Source organism: Hyaena hyaena, unplaced genomic scaffold (genome assembly GCF_003009895.1).
Source record: "Hyaena hyaena isolate Hyena2069 unplaced genomic scaffold, ASM300989v1 scaffold_177, whole genome shotgun sequence".
NCBI lineage: Eukaryota > Metazoa > Chordata > Mammalia > Carnivora > Hyaenidae > Hyaena > Hyaena hyaena.
The window spans coordinates 1,865,684-1,881,051 of NW_024080810.1; the positions used below are offsets into that span (position 1 = coordinate 1,865,684).

Sequence of the window (15,368 nt, forward strand, 5' to 3'; positions counted from 1 at the left end):
ATAGCTGTTCGTTACAAAGTATACACCACAATGAGGGCAGGCTTGGCACTCTTACAACTGTAGCATCAAAAAAGAAAGAAAAACAACAGCAATAAAAGTCTGATATCAGGGGTCACTTCCTAGAAAGCCCATAGGAATAATGGTCATGAATTTAGCACTTGGCCTATCACGGCAAACTTGGACTCCTGAGCACTATCAGGGAAAGAATTCTTACAGCTCAGCTAAATCAGTCACACTTCCCTCTAAGTGATGGGCCTGCCTCCTAGAACCAAAAACAAAGAGAAGAGAGTAAAAGAATCTGATAGGGCAAATGTAAGATCACTTACACATGCCTGCCTCAGATTACAAACAGAATTCATTCCAGGCATATTATCAATCCAAGTGCAAAAGGTATACAGACAACAATGTGTTAGAATGTCTTCCATCATATGCATGGGAAGATTCCTTAATAACCAATTATGAAAAAACATTGAAAAATTGGACCCTATTAACCTTAAGAACTCGATACCCCCCTCCCCCTCCCCCCGCCAAAAAAGTCACTATTAAGAAAGTGAAAAATCAAACATCAGAGTGTGAGAAGATACTTAGGTTTGACCAAAACCTCGGTAGCTTTCCAGGTGAAATCTGAAATAAACAAGGGAACTTACTTAGGAGGCTTATCTTGAACAACCCCAGGACGAATAAACCTTCATGCCCCACCACCAGAATCTTTTTTTTTATTGTTTTAATTTCTTTTTGAGAGCGAGAGAGCGAGAGAGCAAGAGTGCGTGAGCACGAGCAGAGGCCAGGTGGTTTCAACAACACATTGCTGCCTCGAGGCTTCATCCCTGAAAAACCGCTTCAGCCAGGACACAGTGCGCACGTGGAACTAACATTCCACGGGGATGGGGGTGGGTGGCAGATGAGAGGCCTCTGATTGCCCAGATGCAGCTCTCGGGTCAACCAGCGGTCATGTCCTCCCGATGACCTCCTCCAACAATTTGTAGCACATATAACTGACAAAGGTACATTTTCAAAGATACATAAACATTACTCCAAAAATTAATTTTAAAAGCATAACCCAGTAGAAAAATGTGTAAGTTGAACAGGCATTTTACAAATAAAAGAGATCTCTAAACAGGCAAAATAAATAAAAGTAACCTTATTAGTAATCAGGAGAAATGCAAATTAAACAAATGAGATACTGCCATACACTCACCAGAAAGGTTAAAATTAAAGGGATTTTGAGGGGCATTTTGGTGTCTCAGTCAGGGGAAGATCCAACTCTTGGTTGTGGCTTAGGTTATGATCTTAGAGTTTGTCAGATTGAGCCCCATGTCGGGGTCTACGCTGATTACTTGAAGGCTGCTTGGGATTTTCTCACTGCCTCCCCCCTACTTGGACTTTCTCTCTCTCCAAATAAAGAAATAAACTTTAAAAAAAATATATAGAGATTTTAAATCCTAAGTATTGGTGAGGATATAGCACAGTGGAATTTCTTACTGTGGGGTGGGAGGTTAAATTGGGATGATTTTGGAAAGCACTGTGGCAGCATTTACTAAGTTTGAAGGTATACCCACCTTAAAACCCAGCAATTTCACTTCTAGGTTTTATCAACCTGATGGAGAAAGGTCTGCACTGTCACCAAAAGAAGAAGAATGTTTACAGTAGTGTTGTATTTGGCATACCCCCAAACTAGAAACCCCAATGTCCATCAACAGCAGCATGAACATATGAATTGTGGTATATTCATACAATGGAATGTTATGTAGCAATGAGAATGCATAAAGAATTGCTACACAGGTAAAAAAACAGAAACAGGATAATACATAGCATGTGATTCTACTTACATAGGCTTCAAAAGTAGCTTAGCTACGATGTTAGAAGTCATGATAGTGACCAGTTTTATAGAAGGTAAGTCATGATAAGAGACACAAGCAAAACCTCTGGATTCCTGGTGATTTTTTACCTGGGTAGTGTTTACACAAGTGTGTTCATTTTGTGATAATTCAATTTGTATATGGTAAGAAATCATACATCAAATAAAAAGTCAAAAAATATTAATGGTGTATGAGCAGGGATTTATAGAAGTGCATTCCTAGGACAAAGCAGCAGCAGGTGCGAAGGTTCTAGGTCGAAGAACCCCAAGGAACAGAAAGCTCTGTAGCAGAGCCTGGGTAGAGGGCAGAGTGTATTTGAGGCAGAGCAGGCAAGATCTCCTCTGCCAGAGTTAGTTGAGATTTTAGGCCAAGTGCCATTTATTCTGTCTCCAAACACAAGGATTATTTCACCTCACAGCTGAGAAATAGAAAACTTGAGAAGAGGGGTGCCTGGGTGGTTCAGTTGGTTAAGTGTCCGACTTTGGCTCAGGTCATGATCTCACAGTTCGTGGGTTCGAGCCCCGCCTCGGGCTCTGTGCTGACAGCTAGCTCAGAGCCTGGAATCTGCTTTGGATTCTGTATCTCCCTCTCTCTCTGACCCTCCCCTGCTCATGCTGTCTCTGTCTCTCAGAAATAAATAAAACATTTAAAAAATAAATAAATAAGCAAATAAATATTTTAAAAAAGGAAATATAATGAAAAGGCAGAGTCCATTAAATCTAATGTATTTCCTCTCTTTTTCTTAGGCCCCATCCCCACAGGCATGGTTTAATATGTAACTCAAGTGCTACTCTGACCATTAAGATTCTCCTGATTTTTCCAAGTTATAATATCTGTTTCCTTCTCTGTGCTTCCAAGCATTTTACCTCCATGAAAGCCATTATTCATTTGCCTTTTTTATTAAAAATAAACTTTTGAAGCAATAATATCTCATCTTACAGATCTTTAAATATACAATGTCTACCTATGGCCGGCCCAGCACATGATACACACCCAGTCCATGTTTGTTCCATTAACAATTTATTAGACTTGAAAATACTCAAAAGATCATAGACTGTATCATTTCCACTGTAACTAAGATGAAGGCCAGTGTGGTCTTAGGAGCGTTTTGTCTTCCTGATGAGTCCTTCTATTATGTCCCACTGCTCCTTGGTGACCTAATACAAACAGAAAGCCAGCTTAATGTGGTTCTTGCATGCTTTTAAAGCTTAGTATCTTAGCTGCTAATATTATATTATATTCACAAAATGGCATTACCTTCTTTAGACTGTTGAATTCCCCTGAAATAAATACTTCCTCTCCACCATCAAATCTAATGACCTGAAAATAAAAAAAATAGCAAAAATGCTGAAACGAACTCCTTTTAAAAAGTTTCTGAATAATTAAACATTCTCCCATCTTGATTGGATGGAATATTTCCTTGAGACTGTCAATCAAAGCCCAAATTCTGAAGACAAAAGTGATGATTAAACCTAATCTGATTAACTCATTTTAGAATCCTTTCTTCCCCGTCCCCACAATTTCAAATTCTACCTGATGTTAAAAATCATCTTAAAGGCATGTCTTCTGGGGTAATTTGCATTTAATAAAATTAATTTAGCCATGAAAAAATTCCATAGGCTAAACAATCTATATTAATCTTTCATATTATTTACAGCTAAATAAATATTTTAAACCATATTTATATTCAATATTGTCAGAACTGGTTCCACAGTACGCCTTCCTACCCCAAATCCACCTCCCTACAAAGATAAGAGAAATAATACTTACTGCCCCATTAATCCAAGAAGCATAATCACTACAAAGGAAAGCCGCAAGATTTGCAAGTTCTTCTACGGTTCCTAGCCGACCACAGGGAATTCTGTCAATCACTTCTTTCTCAAATTCTCCAGTCGGGTCAAGACGGCTAAAGGCACCCTTAGAAATTGAGAAAATAGTTAGGTTGCATTTTTTGTTAATGCAACTTCTTTCCTATTGGAGAAAATAGTTTGTAAAAAATGTAATATTACTATGGCAGCCTGTTCATACCTTAGGCTTGTAAACAACAGAGAATATTCCCAAATTCTTCCATATTCATTTTAACTCAAAACAAGACATTTTACCCTATAATGACCTAAAAAATACCAGAAAATATAACCTTTTTACCTTAGTTTTCTTCATCCATAAAATGAGGATACCTGTCATTAGTTACCTCACAAAACTGTTAAAGAATCAAATGAGAAAATGTATATGAAAGTACTCTGAAGTATGTACAAGTCCAAAATGGTAGATATAGTAGTGATATTATTTGATGTAGTAATCAAAAAGTGCCTCAAGTGAGAAACCTTTAGGAGGAAATTCCTTGTCTTCTCCTTTCTTCTCAAAATAACTAGAAAGGAAGAAAACAAGTATGTAGGAATATTAAATTCAAGTAGATCTTAAAGAAGAAAATAACTAAATTTGCCAAACAATGTCTGCCTTCTGTTAATGCTATGAAGGTACATATGAAGTTTGTATGTGCGTAGATTAAAAAAAAAATGAATGAAAGACTGGATTTCTCTGTACCAACGGTTGGAAGTCTAGGTGACAGCTTTCCTCAATAAATCAGGAATGGGACAGAGCAGGCTCTCAGGAGACTCACTCCTGTGAGCCCTCCAGCTCTCCCTGGGTACGTATGAACCAGTGCTCTATTAGTACTTGCTACCAAGTTCCTATACTTCAATTTTCTTTTAAACTCTTTAAAACTACACACTTGTTAATCTGTGTACAACTTCTACTGCTACACTGTAAGCTTCTTGATGGCAAGGACTCACTGATACAAATGTTTTTGTATCTTTCTCAGCACCTTTGCATACAGCAGACACTCAATATATGTTAAATAAATAAAATGCAGGTGATCTTTTCTAGATATTGAGGTCCTAAAAAGAACCTTCTGTGACTGCAGAGTTTTCTTCAGACAGTGCTCAGCACAGTGCTGCCCTCAATCATGTGTTTTAATATATGCTTTGAGTTGTTTTTCCAATAACTGTATTAGTTTCTTTATTACTAAAGTGTCAAACAAGATAGTCAATCAAGTTTCAGTCACTCAGATAGTTCTTTCCATTTTCCACCCTTCAAGCTGCTAAATAACCTAGTATAGCCATTTCCATGATGATATTTAATACCCAGAAATACCTATAACCCAAATGCTCCCTAGCATTATATTCTAAAGTATTTATTTATACAACTGAAATAAGTGATCACACTTCACTGAGACTTTCAGAGCTATATGCCAGCTATATAGTACTGTAAATTCTTGCTTTACATGAAAACAAAATGAGAGTGAAGTTATCTGGGGCAGTGTGAGCAACTGTAACAGTACTAGTGATCATTATGAGTTATGGTGAGTATCTGTACTGATTATTTATAGGTGAAATGCATGCCATCATAAAGATTTGTAATCAGAGACATGGGAGTCAAATGACATGCATAGTTGAGTGTTTGAAAGATACAGATGTGAGTCAAAGAAAATGCTACTTATAGCAAGAGCAGAGAACCTTCTAGAACATCTCTTAAAATAAAAATATACTTCCATTTCCAGGAACTAAAAAAACAACAACAAAAAAACACATGTCACTTAAAGTAAGAATCCTTAAAATGTGGTGAAGATTAAGAAATATAGGGTAATAACAGATCACTGAAACAAATGAGACAAAATACCAAAATTGATGGCACAAAAGATCCCAGAAGATTAAGACACTGAAATAAGTCTTATCAAGAAATTAAATAGCTGCTGTATTCCTGTCCTCCTTATTTATACTGGATAATGGCAAAACCCTCTTCTCTACCATACGGCTCCAAAATCAGATATTCTGACAAGTCCTGCGCACAACCATCAGAATATTTCTATCAATATTTCATTCCTTCCTCATTCAAAATGAGATAATAGGCAAACTAAAACTTACTTTTGTTTTTATAGGCCCCGGTTGAATCACATTGAATCGTAGTCCATATCTACCCCATTCAGCTGCAAGAGATCTAAAAATAAAAATAAACAACATAGATTCTAAAATCCCATACTATATGTTAAAAATACTAATAACCATGACTCACGGCATACTTACTACATGCCAGGGACTACAACCCCAAGTAGGTATTATTATTATTCTCCACGTTACAGACAAGGAAACTGAGGCACAGAGAGGTAAAATCACTTGCTCTGGGTCATATAGCCAGTAAATCAACTTTAAGTGGTCTAGCTCCAGAGTTTGTGCCTTTAATCACTCTGTTGTGATATCTACTATTTATGTAGCAGGATTCTCGCACAGAGAGTAGTGACACCGAGGCTTTTCTTTCCAGGAAGCAAGGTTATTCATGCCAGCACCGCTCAGTTGGGTTTGTACCTGAAAAACTGAGCCCCGAACATCACGTGAAATAGATTTCTTTATATATATATATATTTTTTTTTTTTTTTTTTTTTTTTTTTTTTTAGTTCTTTGTCTCCCACATATGGTAACATAGAAACATGCAGTCTGACTAAGTGGTCTCATGTTACAAGGTCATGAGGGATGCTGTCACGTATGCGTATAAACAGGTTGCCTTGAGGTTTTTTTTTTTTTTCTCTTTTCTTAGGGAGTGAACCCTACCACATTTACATTTTAGTGTCCTTCCTTAAGGTCATTTTATGTTATACCACCTACCATTTACATTTTAGAACTAAGTCCAATATCAAAATACATTATTAGAGTAAGCATCATAATTTACCATAAAAAGTAAAAGAATCAAGCCTCCACATTTTCTGGAGTTCAATCCTACATGTACAAAGTCCAATATAGCTTTACTTGTGCATAGTCCACTGGATTACAATGTACGCAACATCACAAGTGCTTTTAAGTAAGAGATGAGTTACAAAGATATAAAATATTAACCACACCCATGTTAAATAAGGCTTTAATATAATTGTTGAATGGGACTCAAAAGGAAATAGGAATCTAACAAAATCTTACTAAATGGTATGAAGCAAAATATGACAATAATAGAAAACAGGGAAACTTGAAGCAATCTGTTTTAAAAAGCCTACTTGATAGACAGGTCTTAACTTTGATTATCTAAACTCATTTTAGGAATTTACATTCATATGTACATTTGTGTGTATATATACTTAATATAGTTTTAAAAAATGACTTAGAGTAACAATTTTAAAAATATATAAATAATGCAAAGAAGGAAGATAAAATTATTTGAAGGAAAAAAAGAGAGAGAAAAGAAGGCAGGAAAGAAGGAATGAAGAGAAAAAATGATAAGGAAACACAAAGGAATGAAGAATGGTGCTAATATCTTACTGTTCTGTGGCATTCTATAAAATCACAATACGGAAGTCACAAATTTGCATCCATTCTTTCCATGACACTATGCAAAAAGGAAACCTAATCAGTTACACACTTTGCAGTGCCCATAAGGAAAAGGGAAACTAATCTCTCAGGAAAAGCACAATTTCTCCTGATTTAAAAAAATATATATGAAAAATATTTTTCAAGAAGACTTCTAAAATGAAAATTGTGTAATACAATAATACAATACTGTATACTTGCAATAGATACAATGAGATGAGTCTTATGGAACTACAAGATCTCACTTAACATGACCTAACAAGATCACTTCAAAAGCCAATTCAGGCGGTACCTGGGTGGCTCAGTTGGTTAAGCGTCTCACTCTTGATTTTGGCTCAGGTCATGATTTCATGGTTCCATTCATGAGACTGAGCCCTGAGTCAGGTTCTGGGCTGACAGGGTGTGGAGCCTGTTTAGGATTCTGTCTCTCCCTCTCTCTGCCCCTCCCACGTATGCTCTGTTTCTCATAATGAATGAACATTAAAAAGAAAATCTCACAAACACCAATTAAGCAAAAGTCATTCTGTAGGGGAGGGAGGTAAGGAAGGGTGTGTGTGCTCCGAGCACAGTCTGTTAATCTGTCTTAATCCATGGGTACTTTTAGAGAATGGGTGGACTGCATCTCTTTCGGGTAAATCATACATAAAACTTGCTTTCCTGAGTGATGCTTTTGACAGAATTCATGACCATACCTACCCTAGACATGTACTTGTAGTGCATCTGCCCCAAATTGCTAGGAAAGTAGTAACTTAATGTCCTAACAGAATTACTGAGCCGAGCAAAGTTTATAGCTTCCTGTGAAAAACTGAGCAACCTATTAAGGAAAGCTGTCTAGAGGAAAAGCCATCCAATCTCTGCTTGGATGTGTGTAACACATACACTTTCTCCAGTCCTGGATCTCATTAAATTAGCTTATATTCTGAAGAACTACTGTAACATGATAAGAAATCCACCTCATCAGCTCATCTTGCATGTTAAAATGATAACTAAGCACAATATACTCATTATATGTTAGCCATATTGTTATTAAATCAACAGATATTTATTCTGTGATTACTGTGAGTTAATAACACCTTGTAAGTGTTATTTACCCCCGCAGAAAGGCAGGCCCTGCTCTCAAGAGAGCAGTCCTACTCTCTCAAGAGAAGTGAGCTTAGTTACCTCATAAAGTAGTTACTCTCCTGGGAACTATGTAAAGTGTGCCATGGCTGCTTAAAGGAAAAAGTACATAAGTCTACTGAGAGTGAGAAAAAAGGCTTCCTGGAGGAGGTGATATTTGAGGTGACACCTGAAGAAGGAGTAGGAGTTTATGGTTAGAGGTAAGGGGCAGGAAAAGAGGATGGCAGATAACAGAGCGTAGGATGGGGAAAAAAAAAAAAAAAAAGATAGCCCAGGCACATGGGCCAGTATGAGTAAAGTAAAGGACGAAGACACAAACAACATGCAGTATTTGGGGACTTACAAGGCCTTATTCAGTAGGACCATGTACTATAAAGCGTAAGAAGAAGCGTAAGAAGAAAGGAATGCAGGCTGGAGAGGAAGTACACATTTACTGAGCATCTATTTCATGCAATACACTATGCAGTAATAGAAAACAAAACAAAAGAACAAGCAGCACAGAATTATAGACCTTAAAGGACATGAAATTGAATTCTCTAACAAAACCAAAGGTCCCAACAAAACAAAAAAATTTTTTGAGAGAGAGAGCACGCATACATGATAGGACAGGGAAGGGGATGGGGGATGAGACGGACAGAGAGAGAGAGACACTTTTTTTTTTTTTCTTTTTTAAAGAGAGAGACAGCGTGAGCAGAGGAGTATCAGAGAGAGAGGGAGACACAGACTCTGAAATAGGCTCCAGGCTCCGAGCTGGCAGTCAGCACAGAGCCCGACGCGGGGCTCGAACCCACGAACCGTGAGATCATGACCTAAGCGAAAGTCGGACGCTCAACCAACTAAGCCACCCAGGCGCCCCCAGAGAGAGAGACTCTTAAGCAGACTCCATTCTCAGCATGGAGCCCAATGGAGGACTCTGCCTCACAATTGTGAGATCATAACCCGAGCCAAATGAAATCAAGTGGAGTTGGACACTTAACCAACTGAGCCACCCAGGCACCCCAGACAAATACTGATACCGTACAAACGATGCCAAAATAGTCAAGTTCTAATTCCTTATTTCCAATACTGAACAAAAAGGTAATTATCTCTATTCTAAGACTATCTCTATCTCTAAGACTCAACTTCTAAGTATAGTAATATGTCTTTGTATCTCAGAGAAACATATGTTACTGATTTAAATGTTAAAAAGTACTTTGAGACTATTTGAAACAAAAGAATAATTATGCAATTCACAGTACTGAGCAAGAGCCATGTACCAGATCTTGCCAAGAAGTAAATATACGGAGACGAATAAGGTTTCTCCCTCACAGAACTCATAGTCTAGTGGGGAAGTCCGACAGATTTAGCAATATGTGAAAAAGTAGTCTTGCATGCTGTTCTCTGTGCCCTACATTCATACAGAGCCTTCATTTTAGAATCTATAACAATGAGTGGCATATATTTATTAGTGTGTTAGTCTTCTCACTAGATTGAAATAAAGGGTGCACAGAGTAGAGAATAATTCGTTGTGTTCTAGAGAAATGAGAGGACGTATCACACAGGAAGTGATATGATGAAAGCCTTGCAAGTAGGGAAAACGTCACAGCATATTCCAACAGCAGCATAGCCCAAGCACCGAGAGATGAAAATGCACAGCATATTTAAGGAAATATGGAGCAGTTCAATGGAAATTAAAACACGGGAAAAATGGTGTAAGACTATACACTCAGGTGAGGACGAAGACTATTCTACTTCTACCACTATCCTATCTATCCCTGGTACCCAGCAAAGTGCTCGGCACAAAAAAGACACAAAACAAACATGTATCCAGTTAATCAATGAATAAACAAAGGTCAGGGACAAGTTTTGTCATCGTGAGTTTTGGCTTTTATTCTGAAGAGTAATGAAAACATGATCTAAGATTTTAGCTAGGAGGTACCATAAGCATACGTGTACTTTTAGAAAGATGATTCGGGTGGGAATATGCATAAAAAGTAAACAGCAAAGAGACTGGTAGCAGAGAAACACATTAGAGGGTTATTCCAGTAACAACCTATGTTGTTGACATAATGACAACCTATGTTACCATAATGGCAACCTATGTTACCACAAACATAGTGGCCAAGGCCAATGGGGGACAGATTCAAAGAACTATCATATGCTGCTGACAAAGGCCACAAGAACTGGCAAGTGGTGACTGGTTTATGTTAGTCCTATTGATCTTGCTCAGCAGGTACAATCAAAGGATGAAGGTGTGTTTAACAGAGATCAGAAACGGCACTAGAGATAAAGAGATATGGGAGAACAAAAAGGCTATACTCCTGTGCTATCTAATATGACAGCCACCAGCTACATGTAGCTATCTAATCTTAATTTTAATTTTAAAGTAATTAACATTAAATAAAATTTAGGTTCTCAGTCACAGTACCCACAATTCGAAGGTTCATATGTGGCTATTGGATAGTGCAGAGCTGTAACATTTCCATCGCTGCAGAAAGTTCTACCAGACAGTGCTGACCTTGACAAATAGGACTCATCCAAGAAATAAAAGGTGTGTTTTTGAGTAAATCCAAATTTATCTTTGTTTTACTTTTCTCCAGATGGAGACTAGAGAGAAGAAATTTAGCTCCAGGAACTACCAGGGTACACTGCTTGTCTTCAGTGATGGGATCAACATAGTAGTACTCACTTGTTCAAGGCCTCCACGCCCGCTTTGGCAGAAGCACTTGGTACTACAAAACCTGACCCACTTTCAGCATAGATGGTTGTAATAGCAAGAAACGCTGCTCCTGAAATTGGAAAAGGATATAGTAATTAACACTATGGTTAAATCAGTGTGCATCAGGAAGACATGGTTTACAAGAATGGGATAGGAATCTCGTTCCCGTGATATCTTGATTCATCAAAAGAATATCACAAAAATGTAGCATTTTGTAACACTTCAGTGGCCCTAAATTAATGAAAGAGTAACCTCATAAAATTGCTACATTTTGCTAGAATCGTCATTCAAGAGGGTCCAGTCTGTGCTTACTTGACATTCTATACTGGATGAGTCAATATCAAGGCCCAAATGTCAGAGACATGGCCCTGTATAACCCCCTGCATAATCATCTGGATGGGATTTCCATTAACTAAGCACCCACTTAAGTAAGAATAAATCAGAATCAAAACTATACTAGCAGGGACTTCTCTTTCCAGCCACGATGGACTTGCCTTCCTCCTGTAAACATCTGTATAACATATACGATTATATGATACAACTATTTTCAGGTACCATACAGCAGGCAGGGAAAACAGTGACTCCTGAGAGAAGAAAAATACATGAAGTGAGCCCTGAGGTCACCCCAGATCTTTATCTAAAGGTACTATACATATACTACTCTACGATATAGTATATACCACAAACACACACATAGTATACACACACACATATACATACACGCTGTATAGACTGTGAGATAAGGAAGAGAAATACAAGTGAAATAAGGCATTCTCACTGAAGTTGAGGAGACAGAGATGAGAGTTTGGGGAGACTGAGGAAGTTGGAATTTGTGAGGGGAGATATTCCAAGGAGGCAAGTATACAGATAGAGAGCTCCATAAACCTGCATAGTGTTTGCTAGAGTCTTCGGCCAAATATCAAGGTGTACATGTTTGGGGTGAGATTCCACCAGGACAGGTGCAGGTGAAGAATGAGCACCAGGGAGCTGGAAGCTGGACAATTCCCACACTTCTCATAGGGCTGGGAGATACAGGAAGTTCTAAGCAGCTTCAGTGAACATCCAGGACTTTCAGGGGAAAGTTCAGAAAGACCACACCTTATTAGGAGTGTTAAACTAGCTCAAAAGTAAAGGCTACTCTAGACGGACCCAAACAAAGCTCAAAAATGAAGACCGTAATGGTCAAGCTGATCCACAAGTAATGTTAACTGTTTGCTAAAATAAAACTCAATATACTTCAAAGGAAAATTTTAATAAACACACACACACACACACACACTCAACAACATAACATTTGTAGCATGCAGTCAAAAACTGCTACACAAAACAGATACAGAAACATAACGAGGAGAAAAATCAGTTAACACAAACAGTCTCAGAAATTATAGAAAAAGATAGAATTGGCAGATGAAGACCTTTAAAATGATATTATAAATATGCTAAAAGATTTCAAGGAAAATGAGTATAATTAAAAAAATACAAAAATAAAACCAAATAGGAATTCTAAAGCAAAAAAAATATACTCTCTGAAATGAAAAATTAAATGAATGGGCTTATTTGTAGAAGAAAAGATCCATTGTCTTGAAGACATAGTTCAAAACGGTGGACAGTAGAAGGAAAATAGTTGGGAAGGAAAACAACAACCGGGGCTACAGTCAGTAGCCAGCACGCTAGCATACGTGCAACTGGTGTCCCAGAAGGAAGGGGAAGAAAAATCACTTGGAGAAATAAAGACTGAAATTTTTTCATATTTGGTAAAATCTATATAGGTCCAGGGTGCTAAACAAGTCCTAGGTAAAATAAATACAAAGAAAACCATTCCAAGGCATATTATATCGGTCACTCAAAGCCAGTGATAAAAAGAAAATCTTTTTTTTTTTTTTTAAAGATTTTAAGTAATCTCTATACCCAACATGGAGCTTGAACTTACAACCCTGAGATCAAGAGTCACATGCTCTACCTACTGAGCCAATCAGGTGCCCCAAAGAGAAAATCTTAATAGCAACCAGAGGAAACAGTAAAAAAAAAAAAAAANAAAAGATAGAATTGGCAGATGAAGACCTTTAAAATGATATTATAAATATGCTAAAAGATTTCAAGGAAAATGAGTATACAAACCCTAAATTCAAGAGTCACATGCTCTACCTACTGAGCCAATCAGGTGCCCCAAAGAGAAAATCTTAATAGCAACCAGAGGAAAAAAAAAAAAAAAAAAAAAACAAAAAAAAAACCAACCATAAACAAGGGAACAAATATTAAAAATATTCACTAACAGTTGTGCCTGGGTGGCTCAGTCAGTTAAGTGTCCAACTCTTGATTTTGGCCTTGGTCATGATCTCATGGTAGTGAGACTAAGCCCCTGTGCTGGGTGTGGCGTCTCCTTAAGATTCTCTCTGTACCTCTCTCTCTGCCCCTCCCTGCTCATGCTGGCATGCTTTCTCTCTCTCAAAACAAAAACAAAACCCTCCCCCAAAACTATTCACTGACATCATCATAAACAAAGTTAGCTATAGAATGATATCTTCAAGATGCTGAAAGAAAAAACATAATCTGTTAACCCTGAATCCAGTACACAGCAAAAATATTCAAAAATGAAAGTGAGGGGTGCCTGGGTGGTTCAGTCAGTTAAGTGTCTGACTTCGGCTCAGATCATGATCTCATAGCTTGTGAGTTCAAGCCCCATGTCGGGCTCTGTGCTGACAGCTTAGAGCCTGGAGCCTGCTTCAGATTCTGTGTCTCTCTCTCTCTCTCTGCCCCTCCCAGGCTCATGCCCTGTCCCTCCCTTCCCCCCCTCAAAAAAAAAACTAACAGTAAATTTTTTTTAAATGACAGTGGTATTTTCTGACAAAACACTGAAAGAATTCAATGTCAGCAGACACATACTACAAGAGATATTGAAAAAAGTTCTTAAGTGAAATGAATATGACACTAAACAGAAACTCAGATTTTCACATGGAATAATGAATGTCAGAACCAGTATACAGTTTTTGTTTTCCAAACTTCTTTTGAAAACAACTGACCGTATAAAGCTATATTAAAGTGACACCAGATATACAGTAATCAAAGTGCTTGGGACATAATAGGTTGTCAATAAATTGACTAAATGAATGAAAGTTTAAAATAATAATCTTTAGCTGCTAAGAAATCACTGATTTTCTATTTACTTAGCCACTAAACTAGCTAATACTATAGGTGTAATATTTGCAAAAGGATAAAACTACATTTACATATATCTTATAAAACAATCTATACTTTAAGAAATTTAGAGGACTGTAAGTTTGAAAGACTACAATTAAGAATAACTTGAAGAATATTCAGATAAGTTTTATTCTTTCTCCAGAAATATCTAGTTTCTCTTCCCCTCTGCATTTTCCAAAGTAGTAACAAAACTCAGCACATCCTGGACAACACGGGGGCGGAGGAGGGGGCAGGAGTGCCATTTCGAGGACATGAGAAATAAGAATAGTTAAGTTAGTCATTATGGTAACTCCTTTTGTATATCAAACTCAGCCTCTTTTAGTGCTGGGAAAATTATTCTGCTTCCAAAGTCGCTCTGTGCAAAAGGAGGGATGTTGAACATTCACGGACACAGTCACCCTACACTAACTGCATCACGGTTGCAGCAAAATCATAAAAGCTACTTTAACTTACACAAAGCACATGCTCCAGTATAAAGTGCTCTAGGGCTGCCTGGGGGGCTCAGTCGGTCAAGGGTCCAACTTCAACTCAGGCCATGAGCTCATGGTCCAAGCCCTGCATCAGGTTCTCTGCTGTCAGCACAGAGCCCGCTCCAGACCCTCTGTCTCCCTCTCTCTAGCCCTGCCTCACACTTGCACTTTCCCTCAAAATAAACATTAAAAAAATATTTTTAATCAAAGAAAAAAAAAAGAAAGTGCTCTAACTTCTGATTCACATTGAACAAATGTTTATTAAGGTGTGGGAGAGGAGGAATTAAGCCATTTTATATAATTCAGATGCCAAAAACGAAAGATGTTGTCCTCATCTTTCTCCCTTTACGTTTTCTTTCCCAAGATCTGGGCTGCCCATTGCTTGGAATGAGCCAACGGTGCTGCTTTAATTCTTTGAATGTAAAAAGGAAGTAAAATCTGGAGACTGTACTATTCCAGTGGGGTTAATGCTGCACAGTGGAACAACACAGCAGGACTTTAAAGAATGAAAAGTAATGCTACAAGGTCAAAATAAAGATTCTCAGGGGCGCGTGGGTGGCTGGCTCAGTTGGTTAAGTGTCTGACTTTGGCGCAGGTCATAATCTCGTGGTCTGTGAATTCAAGCCCCGCGTGGGGCTCTGTGCTGACAGCTCAGAGCCTGGATCCTCCTTCAGAT

General features: G+C 37.9%; 1 protein-coding gene and 1 long non-coding RNA gene across 3 annotated transcripts in view; one reads left to right on the plus strand and one right to left on the minus strand.

The window, feature by feature from the left end:
* Nucleotides 1–2,862: 2,862 nt before the first annotated feature.
* The window catches only part of DECR1 (2,4-dienoyl-CoA reductase 1), a 48,785-nt gene continuing 36,279 nt past the window's right edge, over nt 2,863–15,368 (minus strand). For both annotated transcript variants that reach the window (XM_039240565.1, XM_039240566.1), the window contains exons 6-10: nt 10,995–11,094; nt 5,783–5,855; nt 3,630–3,776; nt 3,117–3,179; nt 2,863–3,016 (exon numbers count right to left, since the gene is read on the minus strand). In XM_039240565.1, the coding sequence (XP_039096496.1) occupies nt 2,957–3,016; nt 3,117–3,179; nt 3,630–3,776; nt 5,783–5,855; nt 10,995–11,094 (443 nt within the window). In that variant the 3' untranslated portion in view covers nt 2,863–2,956. The remainder of the gene's footprint in view (nt 3,017–3,116; nt 3,180–3,629; nt 3,777–5,782; nt 5,856–10,994; nt 11,095–15,368) is intronic.
* LOC120237334 lies at nt 9,309–15,210 on the plus strand. The gene is made up of 4 exons (XR_005529925.1): nt 9,309–9,403; nt 9,843–10,035; nt 11,576–11,667; nt 15,057–15,210. It is a non-coding gene; the product is annotated as an uncharacterized LOC120237334 (long non-coding RNA).